The 12,627-nt window shown below is 32.2% G+C and overlaps 1 protein-coding gene across 8 annotated transcripts in view; it reads left to right on the top strand.

Moving 5' to 3' along the window:
* Positions 1–12,627, top strand: part of LOC118183889 (phosphatidylinositol 4-phosphate 5-kinase type-1 alpha-like) — a 488,382-nt gene that overhangs the window by 406,424 nt on the left and 69,331 nt on the right. For 6 of the 8 annotated variants that reach the window (XM_085807847.1, XM_085807845.1, XM_085807842.1 and 3 more), the window contains 3 exons: positions 3,556–3,600; positions 4,565–4,696; positions 5,911–6,136. In XM_085807847.1, the coding sequence (XP_085663973.1) occupies positions 3,556–3,600; positions 4,565–4,696; positions 5,911–6,136 (403 nt within the window). The remainder of the gene's footprint in view (positions 1–3,555; positions 3,601–4,564; positions 4,697–5,910; positions 6,137–12,627) is intronic. The other 2 variants (XM_085807843.1, XM_085807846.1) reach the window with 2 other exon arrangements.

The raw sequence follows: 12,627 nt of genomic DNA, 5'->3' as shown, positions 1-12,627 counted from the left end.
GTTAGCCAGTGATTTGTTCGAGGCTACCAAGAGCCTGCCACAAAAGGAATAATTTTATCTGGCATTGAACCAGAATGCACTTTAAAAAATGTTTAATCGTGTAAATGTTTAATCCTCTGAGTGCAGCATAGTATGGTGGATGATAGGAGCACATGTTTTCACAGTATGAAAGATTTGTTGGAGTGATATTTTGGCATGGTGTAGTTATCATGTGAAGAAATGAACATTCTGTGCTACTGTGAGAATATAATAAAAGAACACACATCTATTTGTGAGAAGATCCAAATAAACCCTTGCCATTGATGTCGGCTCGCTTCATACATGAAAGTCTGAGAGATGAATTTGTTATTTTGAACAAATCAGATTATCTCAGAAATAGATTTCGGAAAGAATATCTTTCTAAACTACTGAGAAATCCAGTAAATGCTAGACGAAGAGAAAGTATCAAAAGAGAGATATAGCTCCAGTAGGTTCCGATAATATTAAAAGAATTAAGTGGCCTTTCGCTTGTGTTTAAACTATTCAGTGGCAGAGATGAACAGCAGCATGTGGCTTAACTATGTGTAGATTGTAAGGAATTAGTATTTTTATATATTTAGTATATGTAATATTTATGTACAAAATATTTAATGTGCATAAGACTTTGTTTTCGTGAATGTACATATTGTGAATAGATTCTTCATATAAGCTATGCTATTTATTGATCCAGTTCTAACAGTGGTACCACAGACCTCTCTGAAATGTTACTTAAAACCTTACGAGCAGGAGCATACTAACCCTTAAATTATATAACCTCACAGTGTTTATAATTTACATGAGTGCAAATGTTTAATGTATACAGCAGTGAGATGCAGCCTCATTGGGACATCAGCGATTTCAGAATTTTCTAGATTTCCAATCATCAGTTTGAATCTAATGATATCATGTAGAAATTATAAAATTAAAAATATGAAAAATTTGAACAGGAAACATTTAAGCATTTGTAATCTTAAGGGAATCAAAGTTTGCAAAAAAGCTCAATATTTATGTGTTTGTTTAAAAAAAAAAAAAACATTCTTATCAGTGTAAATTATATAAGTTACTTCATATAACTTAATAATAATTTAGACTGATAGGAATGTTTATAAAGTTCAGTTACAAAGGAATGTTTATACAGTTCAGAGCATTCAGTTACTAGGCTGTGCTGTTCAAGTCCTGTAATTGATGAGCTGAAAATTAATGTTAAATTCTCAATCAAAATTTTTCCATTTGCAGCAACCTCTTTGTCCCTTTCTCCACTATTGGCAGCAGTGTTTTCTGCATTTAGAACCATACTATAGATTTTTAAGTAATTTGTCATTTTAGCATACCTTAATTCTTAGCTGGCTTTTGCTATACACCACTGGAAATAATCATGAGATCACAGGCTAAAGACATGTTGTTCTACTAAATGTTTCCTTACTTGTATTGCATAGTATCGCTGAAAAAGTTATCTTGAAATATTGGACCAGATAGTGGACTTCCCTCCTTTCTCATCTGTTGAAGCTATAAAAACAGTGCTTCTGATGATTGATCGTAATCACTGTCTTTCATTTTTTTTTTTTTTTTTTTTTTTTTTTTTTTCTTTGTGACATTAGCTGAGTCATGTGTGCATGCTGAGTCACCCATTTTTCAGTTTCTTACCTTTTCATTCTCCAGTCACTAACTGTCTCTTCACCCATTGCCTAAACCACTAGTTACCTTTATTTCGTTTCTCCACAATCTAGCATATTAATAGCAGTAAGCTTTTCTTCTAGTAATAAAACCATTTGTTTTCTTCAAGCAGTTATTAAAACACTCGCACAAATAAGGGGAGTCTAAATCCTACGTAGTTTGGCTCCATTGTGAAAACTAAATACCAACTGAGTTTTCGCTCAAAGAATGCAAGAATCAAGGCCAAACATGATGACAATGGGGTTCTGTGTGGGATTGAATTATTCCTAAAACCAAGTCTGCAAAATTTTTATCTTTTGATGAGGCTTTTTTAACAACTTTTATTTATTGCTTTGGGCTCAGATAACACAGATAATCAGGTTCTACTGTTCACCTCATAGTAGTGTTCATCCCATAGTACTTACTCTAAGTTGTATTCCTTAATTGCTTATTTTAGGTATAGAAAAATCATTTTAAAATGTTAAAATTTTATTTCATTTTTATTAAAATATTCATACCTGTGTATGAATATTTAAATGTAATGGTTACAGCAACACTTGCAAAAGATTAAAAATTAGTCACTCTGTTTTTTTTAAACTGTTATGTAAAAGTATAACGACTGAAATAAACTCACTCAGAACAAGAAGTGCATCACAGCATACAGAGACTCACAAGGAAAAAAAAGCCATTAGTTTCAGCACTTTCATTTATACCTGGACAGTTATATATCATTGTATTCAGTTTATGAAAAACTTTTACCCCATAACTACTGAGTAAAGTGTTGGTAGTAGAAGGATGCAGCAGCTTAGAAACATCAGATTTTCATAAACACATTTCTAGAAATATAATGCTAAAATGGATAAGGATTTTGGAAATGCAGATACTACTTAACGTATAGTTCTCTGTCTTGTTCTGAAAAATCACCCTATCATGTAATGTGCTGTTGGCATTAAAATATATCATATTTGTTTGTGATTTGATTATCTTTTCTTACATGATACAATTTTTCAATGATGATTCTTAGTATGCATTATACATAGAAAATGTAGAAAGTAAAAATTATACTCTAAATCTGATAAAAGGAGATGGATTGCATCATCTGTTTAGAAGCAAAACTTAAGTTAGAGCAGCATAGGTTTACTATATCCGTTTAAAAAAAAGAGGTGTGGTTTTACTGAACTTCAAAATTGTTGAGGTGCTGTAAACAGTACTATTTATTGTAAAGTGTTCCTAAAATGTAATGATTGTTTTAGAAACTGGGTGGTTACTATTCAAAACTATTAAAATATGAATCATTACTGTAGAAATATTGGAAATCTATTTTGTCATTAAATTTCTTAATATTTGTTTAAAATTTTTTTTAACTGGATATTATCATTATTTTAGCATTACGTTTACTGTAGCTTTATTTTCATTTAAATGCTAATTGACTCAGTTTTTGAACTGAGCCTACTTATTTGTTTATTTAATATAAATATTTTTAATCATTCTGTATAAATAAAAGAATATCATTTTAAGGTTTATAGGTTGGCAAGGGAATTGTGAAGATATTTTGAAGACAAATTCTCTGCATTTATTTTCTTTCGTCATTACAAATGGTGTTGCTATCAACAGAATTTTTTTTTAATTTAAATTACAAATAAATATGACATCTCTATTCCAGCTTCTCCAAAATATGAATGTCTCTGTGTGCTTTTATTCACGTAGCTTACCTTACCCCTTGTTTTAATTGATGCAAATAAAAATGTGAAGCATAATATATACCTGAATACACTTTGTCATGTGAATACGAATTTCAAAGAGGGAGTAATTTTGCCGTTCTCACATTTACATTTTTACCTTCCTTACCTGCCTTCATGATCTGCTGGATTTGACTACAAACAGCTGGCCAGCATCGCAAATTTAAGACCATGGTTACTAGTGTCCTAGGTATGCTTTTCATTTTTGTTGTATCCTGCTTAAAAATTCTTGTCCATGTATATAGTTTATGAACTTTTATTTGATGTAGTTGCTTGCTTATGTGTGGTTTTAAATATTAAAATTTTAAGTTTCTTATTTTCCAGTGAATTTAAAAATTGCCTTCCATACAAATTGTGTGTTGTGCTCTTGCAACATTAAAATTGTTTTGCATTCTTTTATACTAGCATGTGAAAGGATTATTTTTGTGGCATGGATTTTGTGGTGCGTATAAAAGGAAATAATGATGGCTGATAATTGAAGGAAAAGCATTAATGTGTGTGTGTAACACTGTAAAAAATATTTTTAATTCAGTATAAAATGTCATGTAGAATTTATTTTGTTTTAGCTATAAATGTCTTTTTAAAACTCATGAAAGGACTTGATTAGTGTTACAGTTTCAACTGACCTTTTGGCTTAAATGACTCGCTAGCACTTAAATTCTTACTTTGTTGGTCAAATATTTCTCATACATAAATTTTAAGGAGTCTGTTCTTGTGACATCTTTAGATGGCAGAAGGATATGTAACTTGAAAATCTGAAACAGGTCTGTCAGCGTGTTGAGCACGAGATTTATAATTTTGTTTGTTTATGTTCAGATTATTTTTAAGCCAAAAGGTAAACACATTGTAGCTAATAGTGGAGTTGAAATTGTAAAATACAAATTTATCGAGTCTATTTTTACTAAGGCAGAAAATGTGAGTTTGATTTTACTCATTATTTCATATAATTATCTTAACCTAGTTTATAGGGCTCTGAAAAAGCTAATTATATACATGAAGAAGGTGAGAAAAGTTTATATAATTTTAATGTATAGTTAAGATACATTTTTGTCTTAAACTTGAATTTAATTACCTCATTTTTTGTTGCTATTAGAATGTATTTCTAAAAACTGATTTTTTTAAAACAATGTGCATAATTATTTGTCTCCGTTCAGCTTTGAAGCACTCGCCATCAAAAAGAAAAGGTGTATCTGTTAAACAGAAAACATCTGTAGCAGCTGAACCTGATCTTCTAAGACCCTATCTTCCAAAAATTCCATCAGAGGCTGAATGTCCACAAGAAGGAGGTAATTGTTTATTTATTTATTTTAAAGTTATAAGTTTGTCATTATTGCAGGATGGTGAAAAGGAAGTCCAGTTTTGGTTTATTGCTGTCATTTTTCAGTAAAAGTCAAATGTTTAAAATATTAAAATGTGTTGCTTGAATATAAAATTTTTCATTATTTTCTGAATGCATGCTAACTAAATTCTAATTTTCAAATGTTCAGACTCATGCCTCAGAATATTGAGAAAATACAATTTATGAACTAATTAATTACAATTTATGAACAATGTTTGCAAATTAAGCTACTGTATTAAATTGTAAAAAACTGAATTTTCATCGTAAGGAATAAAGATGAAAAAAATTACTGTCACATCAGCCTAACATGGACTATATATGAAAAGTCCAAAAAGGAAAAGAAGAATGCAAGGCTTGATAGCAGCAGTGATAGATAATGATGTAATATTTTAGAATCATTTTTTATGCTGTTGTTTGCAGTTCAAAGTATGAGCCAGTTTCCACAAAGTCCTCCAGAAAAGCATTTGTCTTAGGCAGATATCCCTTGCATGCTTTGCCATAATCAAGTGAACTAAACCATCAAAATTTGTGTATACTCAGTACAAATATGAGATTTGTTTAATAAAGCAAGTAAAAAATTGTTGATAACTACTTTAAAATGTACTCATTTGTAGAAAAGTTTAAAGTATATTCAATAATTTGCCTGGTTTGTATTTATTTCATGTTGGTGAAAATGTAGAACATGTTGAATTGCTGATGCTGTAGAGTCAATTTGCGAGAATAGCAGCATTAATTAACTGTAAATGTTAAATTAATGCCCTTGTTTTTTGTTATAATTTATTACTTCTAAACTGTACTAATTACTTTTGATAAACTGTACCAGAGTTGCTGAATTTGCACTATATGTATTCATTTTTATTTGTGACTACCTGGGATTAAAGCAGTTCTTAGCTAATATTTTGGTGTCTGTCTTGCACATAAAAAAACACTAGCTGAAATAAAGCTTGCTTCCTTTGTTTTCTTATAAAAAAAATTTACATGATTTTTCTGTGTATAAGTTACTGAATAGTACCAGTTAAAAGAAATTATTTCATTGTATAAATGTATTTTAATCTTTTTAAATATGTAGAGTAATTATTTGTATTGCAAAACTTGGTGTGCAATATTTTTGCATTTAGCTAACATTTTACATCTTTTAAAATTTCTGCATTTTATTTACAGTAGAACCCACTGCTCCAGCCCCAGTGCCTTTCCCGAGTACTTTTTCTGAAGTAGACAGCACAAATATTTCTAGTGATTTAAAATGTAATACATCTTGGAGCTCTAGAGGAAGACAAAAGATACGTGCCAATACTGATCCTGTACCGCCAAGAATGATTTCTTTACGGTCAAGTAGTGCTGTTGGCAAAACGTCGTCTGTAACGTGGGATAAAACAGAAGTTGTTAGGTTAGATCATTATTCCTTTTCTTGTAGTGTTTAGTTTAAAATCTATCATAATATAGTCAATAATCTAACAAAGATACAAATTTTATTCTTGTCAGTGATAAGAAATCTAGATTATTGAGTTATATTAAAAAGTATGTTTTAAATAGTTAAAATTTAATATTGTAGATATTTTTACCCCCTTAAACTTTGATGAACTTGGTAATATGTCATATTTGTTCAAGCACAACATGACAGAACTGTGCATGGTGTGTAGTTTATTACTTTTGAAATGGCATTTGAACAGCTTAAAAGTGTGAGATGTCCTGAAATGGACACATTTAAAAGAAATACCTAAAAAACAACAAGTAAAAAAAAAAAAAAAAAACTTGCAAAATGTTTCTATACTAGTGGATAAAGCAGGCTTTACTGAGAAATGATACTGCTGTCGTTGAACGTTTTATGCCCATTACAAGTACTCGGTAAAATTTTAATTGTGGTATATAGCAAAATTTCTTTCTTAGATTTTATCTGGTATTGCATAAATAAGTTTTTTCCCCCCTTTTTTCCTGTTTTAAGGTATTCTTTAGAAAGGTTGGATGCCTATTTCAGGGCATCCTGTTGCTTCTTTTTTTAGGTCCATATCTCTATTCAAAACTTTGAAAATCTCATTTGTTTATTTACTTAGAACTCTGCAGGTAATTAATTCAATGTAATTAAATTTTCGTATTCTACCATGAAAAAAAAAATCTTGTACATTCATTTTCTGGTTTCATACATAGTAAAGATTTTTGCTTCCTCTAACCACGAGGTCTGTTGACTAAAGCTTGCAGCGTGGTGCTAATAATGTGCAATCTGCAATGATTCAAAATGACAGTGTCTTTCTGTAATTTACTCTTTTTTATGTATAACTGGATCTTTCAAACTGATAATGCCCTTATTCACCAAACTCAAGTTTCTCAGTCATGGTTTGAACTTAGCTGCTAACTCTTGTGTTTTTACTGGGATACCCCCCTTTTTTTGTGTGTGTAGGCAAGCAGCCCTAAAGTGCTTTGCCGTAATCAAATAAACCAGCCCAGTTTTTCATCATCGGTCGCCCAGTAGATCACAGAGTCTCCAAGTTTATTTTTATCATTTCATTTCATTGTTACCAACAAGGCTTTAAGCTTTTATCAGCGAAACTAAGATCAGTTAGTACAGTAACCTTGGATAAAACTACAGAATAGGCCTGATTGGTTAAGACAATGAGTCATGATCCTTTTCGTCAATGTAGGGCACTAGATGAAGACTGCAAGTTTCTTATCAAAAGTGTTGAATCCATGTAGATGGGAAGCGATGATGATGTAAGCGTGTCTGACACAAAGTGAAGAGAGTTTTTTTACTTCATTTTATGCAGGTGATCTTCTAAGACCCTATCTTCCAAAAATCACATCAGAGGCTGAAACTTGAAGTTTGTTATTAACTCATTAATTTTATTAGTTGGCTGCAAAGTATTCCAAAATATGATCAGAGCTTTAAAGAATCTTATTTAAAAAAATTTGAATCTGTACAAGAATGAAGAGAGAAGAATATGCTTTTTGCTTGATATGCTTGGTAAATTTCAAAATGTTTTATAGTAGGTAAAAAAAGCGTTGCCACGCACTTCAGAAACAAAAAGTTCATAGAGAACAAACAAACTACAGTTATCAAAAGGAGCTTAAATGTAACTAATAATAGCATGATACTCATTATGAAGTGGAAAAATCATGCTTTGTAACGGACTAAAACAACTGCTGTAGTTATAAAGGGTTGGGTTCAGAGGAAAGTATTTACAATCCAAGCCCTTCAGTATTTCGACTAATGGGAGATAACAATTTATATCCTCAGATGGTTACTTTCTTTGAAGATTGTTCAGTGGAAACTTGCCTTTTCATTTTTCCAAGCTTAGAAGGTGACTCAATATTAAACATTTGTAATATGATTTGGTAATATGAATCAAAATGTATATGCATTGGAAATTGTATTGCTTTTGGTTGCAGCAATACCTCTGTTATGATAGGACATATATGTGGTGTAGTTTCTCTTCTAAAAACAGTATAATGTGAATTATTTGTGATTGGTGGTTAACACCATCTCATTACTGTAGTTGCAAGGAAAAAAGTACAAATTTACTGCCAGTGAAGGAAGATGAAATTTGTGGCAATATTTTGTTATTTAAAAAAGAGGAAGAAGAAATGCTTCAAAAGTTTCAACCTCACCATGATAAAGAGGTAAGATTCTAAGGAATATACAACCCAGATGGCTATCAATAGGAAAGTGGTTTAATACTTTTGTTGGAGCAATCCACTACTGAGCTTTTGTTTTTTTAAAGCGAAGAGAGAGGTTAAATTGTCGTCCTAATCACTGTCATTAGGAAAATGTTTAATACTTTTGGTTGGAGCAAATAGCATCCACTTCTGACTTTTATAAAGCTGAGAATTAAATTGTCATCTGTTGACTTGCTGGAATCTTATTTCAAAGAAAGGAAGATGATAGAGGAACATTCAGATGAAAGTATTTCACTTAAATCTATAAAACCTAAAAATAATCCTAAAGTTAAGATCGGTAAATTACCTCATACGATGTCAAAATGTAAGCAAAAATGTGTATAAATACAAACATCCAAGACTTACAATTAGCCAAGAAAGGCTACATTAATTTTTATCTTCTAAATTGAGTAGGCCATTTCACTGGTTTTTGTTGAACTCTATTCCTGTGTTGAGTAAATGACTATACTTATGCTAACCAAAGACCTTGATTCATAATATATGTTACGAGACTCTACCTGAATTTTGTTCATTCAGTCGGTGCTCCATTAAAATAAACTTATAATTAAATAATATGGGCAATCCACCCAATTAATTCACTGTAAAACAGGCAATCCACTTTAATTAATTCACTATAAAACAGGCAATCTATTTTAATTAATTCACTATAAAACAGGCAATCCACCTTAAATCAAAGTCATGGTGCGTTTTGCTTTTTATTCTAAAACATAAAAACGATACAATGTTGCCAAACCGTAAAAATTTAACCTTTAAAGAAATTACATTTATACAATCTATGAGTTGCTCGCGACATCTCCTCCCACCTTTTGATTTATGGTGGGCAGAACATAAATCAAAATACAATATACTTAATATCGAGACTAAACAATACTTAGTATAATCATAAAAGAAAAACTAATTAAAACGTGAAGGTTTTACAATAGTTCTACCACATCTAGTTTTAATTATCTTATCAGGAGGTTTAAAGTTAATTTCTTTACTAGTATGTTAAATTACTACTTACTTACTATGTTAAATTGGTTTTGTTTAGGTAAAAACAAGTTCTCGTCGTCCATCACTTCCAAAAGATACAGTCGTTGCACAGGACTGATCAATTCACCTGCAGCTGTTTTCACCTTTGCCACTCTAACACAATTATCTTGACTCTGGAATAGTTCAATTATTCGACCCAATAGCCAGTCCAATCTTTTTTTGTTGTCACTTCCCACAAGTACCACATCTCCTAAATATATTTGTCTTCGAGTAGCTTTATTATCTCTGGACTGAATTAGGAGACTGAAATATTCATCTCTAAACCTTTTCCGAGATCTTGTCGTAATTTCTGCTGATATCTATATCTCTTAGTGATATTGACTTCATCTATATGGTCTTAAGTCCGGAACTCCCACCGTTCTTATATCCTGAATGAACATAGAGTGTTAAAGGCACTAAATCTTCAGGATCTTCAGGCAAATAACTTGACGGTCTTGCGTTGATTACAGCTTCCGTATCGCAGAGAATGGTACAAAGCTCCTCATGTCTCAAGCAGGCTCTTCCTAATATTCTCAAAATTTTCTTAACCATCTGAATGATACGCTCCCACCAAGTGGGGATTGAACTTCCATGTAATCCTCAAAATAGAACATTCTTGCATAATTTTGCTCCAATCGAGTGAAAGAAAGATGTTGTTAGTCCCAACAAAGTTCGTACCATTGTCACTATACATAGTTTTTGGTCGTCCACGTCTGGCTATGAACCTTTGGAAGCCCAACAAAGAATCTTCGGTGGAAAGTCCTTGTATCAGTTCGAGATGTATGGCCCTATAAAAACAGCACAGGTGAATAAAAGTATCCAGCTTTTCTTTCCATCCTTTAGATAAAGATGTCCAGATAAGTCTATTCCAGTTACTTCAAAAACCAGAGTGTCTCGGAACCTATCTTCAGACAGTGCGACTGGAACTGTTCCTTTTTTTTTTTTCATTATATCTTTTGCATCGAATGCATTTAGCGATTACCCTTTAAACTGTTTTGCGTCCTCTTAAAATCCAAAACCTTTGACAAATATCCATCAAAACAATTTGAACTCCAGCGTGTGAAAGTACTGTATGTCTTTTGAAAATTGACTTTTCTGCAATTTGATTATCAGAAGGTAAAAGTATGGGACACACGAAATAATCGGTATCATCTCTTCGAAGGATTTTTGTCTTCAGTCTCATTAAGCCTTCTTTATCAGTGAAAATGCAAAGAGTTTTCAACTTTGATTTTGTAGATTTGTTTGGAAAGATTCTTTCTGAACAATTAAGAAAAGCCTTTTCTCAGCTGCTTCTATTTCCTGAACAGATATTTCTTCCTTCAGTTTGTGATCGAAATTTCTAGAATTATGAAAGAATCACAGAATCCAAGCTATCAGCCGAATGATTCTCGAATATTTAGAAAAACGATACAAGTACCATTTTTCGTTAGGAGCAATTGAGGTACCTAAGGCAGTTATCCCCCCCCTTTTTTTTTTTTTTTTTTTTTCTTTAGAAACGTCTTCCACATTTAATTTAATTTCAGAGACGGGCTGATTTTCTTCAGGCTGCTTAAGCCACGGTGGACCCTCCCACCATCTGGATCTGAGCAGAACTCCAGGGAACATCCTCTGGATGGGAGATCAGCCGGATTGTCGCTTCCATTGTTCCTTTGATGTTAAATTTCTTATCTCCTTCACTCGATTATGTACAAATGTTCCCCGGTTATCTTGATGCTTGATCTAGAACATAACGGTAGAGGAATCAGTCGAACAGGTACTTGATATTCCCTTTAAATCCATCACTTCTTTCACTGTTGCAGTGAGGCGAGCTCCGATCAAACATGCTAACAATTCTAATTGAGGCATCGTTATCTTTGTTAAAGGAGCCACTCTACTTTTAACTTCAATCAAATGAACTTTTACCCCTTTCTCACATTCGCTTTGTAGAAATACGATTGCGCTATAGGCGGACTTGCTCGCATCTTAAAAAGCATGGAAACTCAATTTTTCTTCCGGGACATTGCTTTTGACATATCTTGGAATTTTGATCTCTGTTAACAGATGTAAATCTTCAAGCCATTTATTGAACTCCAGGCGAATATCTTCTGGACAGGTTTCATCCCAACCAATCTTCAGGTTCCAGCTATTCTGTGTTAACAGTTTCAAACAAATTGCGACTGGACACAGAATTCCTATAGGATCGAAGATGCTGTGAACTGTCAAAAGAATATGTCTTCTAGTAATGGGTTTTTGCTTGAAATCCTTTTTTTTTTTTTTTTTTTTTTTTCCCAAGATCACAAAACAGAACAACTTTAGTTTTATCCCATAATTATCCAAGAACAGGAACAAGTTTTTTTTTTTTTTTTGACATTCTTCACCTGTTAGACTGGAATGTTCCCAACCTCTTAAATCGAAACAACCCGTAACCAGAATCTGTTTTCCTTCAAAAATGAATTTTTTAAGTTAATCTTGACTAGTTACCAAAGTTATGCAGTTATCCACATAGAATGCATTCCTCAGCTTTTCTACGGTTTCAGGAAAATGGCTTTCTTTTTGTTCTAAATGGTAATCTAGAACGGCAGCTAGTAAAAAAGGGCTGCTCGTAAGTCCAAACACTACTCATCGGTGACGATAAATTTTTTGTTTTCTTTTCTTATAATCTTCCCACCATATGAATCTAAGAAAATCTTGGTTTTCTTTGGCCACAGATATCTGTAAAAAGGCCTTTTTTATATCCGAAACTACACCAATTTCTTTCTGACGAAATCTCATAAGTAATGAGGAATTTTTTCGATAAAATTTGGTCTCATTTCTACACAGTCGTTGAGTGAAAGTGAGTTCTTACTTCTACACGAAGCATCAAATACAGGGTGTACCTTCGTAGTAGAATTTCCTTTAAAAATATCTCTATGAGGCAAATAATGACAAGGATTTCCCAATTCACTATCTGGTACTTCTTCGATGATAGTTTCGTGTAACCATTCCTTAAATACAGCTTCATAGTCATCGTATTTTCCTTCTTTAAGAAGTTCCTGAGTAGTAGTTATGCATCTTTTTTCAGCTATGTCTTTGTTTTCACTTAATGTCTGGCACGTCTCTAACCAAGGTAGTTTCACGATGTAACTGCCATTTTCATCTCTTTGAACGGTTTTTTGAAAATGCTGAAGAATGGACTGTTCCGTTTCTTCTTTAGTTCTTGTTTCAGTAGGATCCTTTATA

This window comes from Stegodyphus dumicola, chromosome X1 (assembly GCF_044657685.1).
Source record: "Stegodyphus dumicola isolate Sdum_Otavi_A_Nest chromosome X1, ASM4465768v1".
In the NCBI taxonomy this organism is placed as follows: Eukaryota; Metazoa; Arthropoda; class Arachnida; order Araneae; family Eresidae; genus Stegodyphus; species Stegodyphus dumicola.
This window is presented reverse-complemented; position numbering and strand designations above follow the sequence as displayed.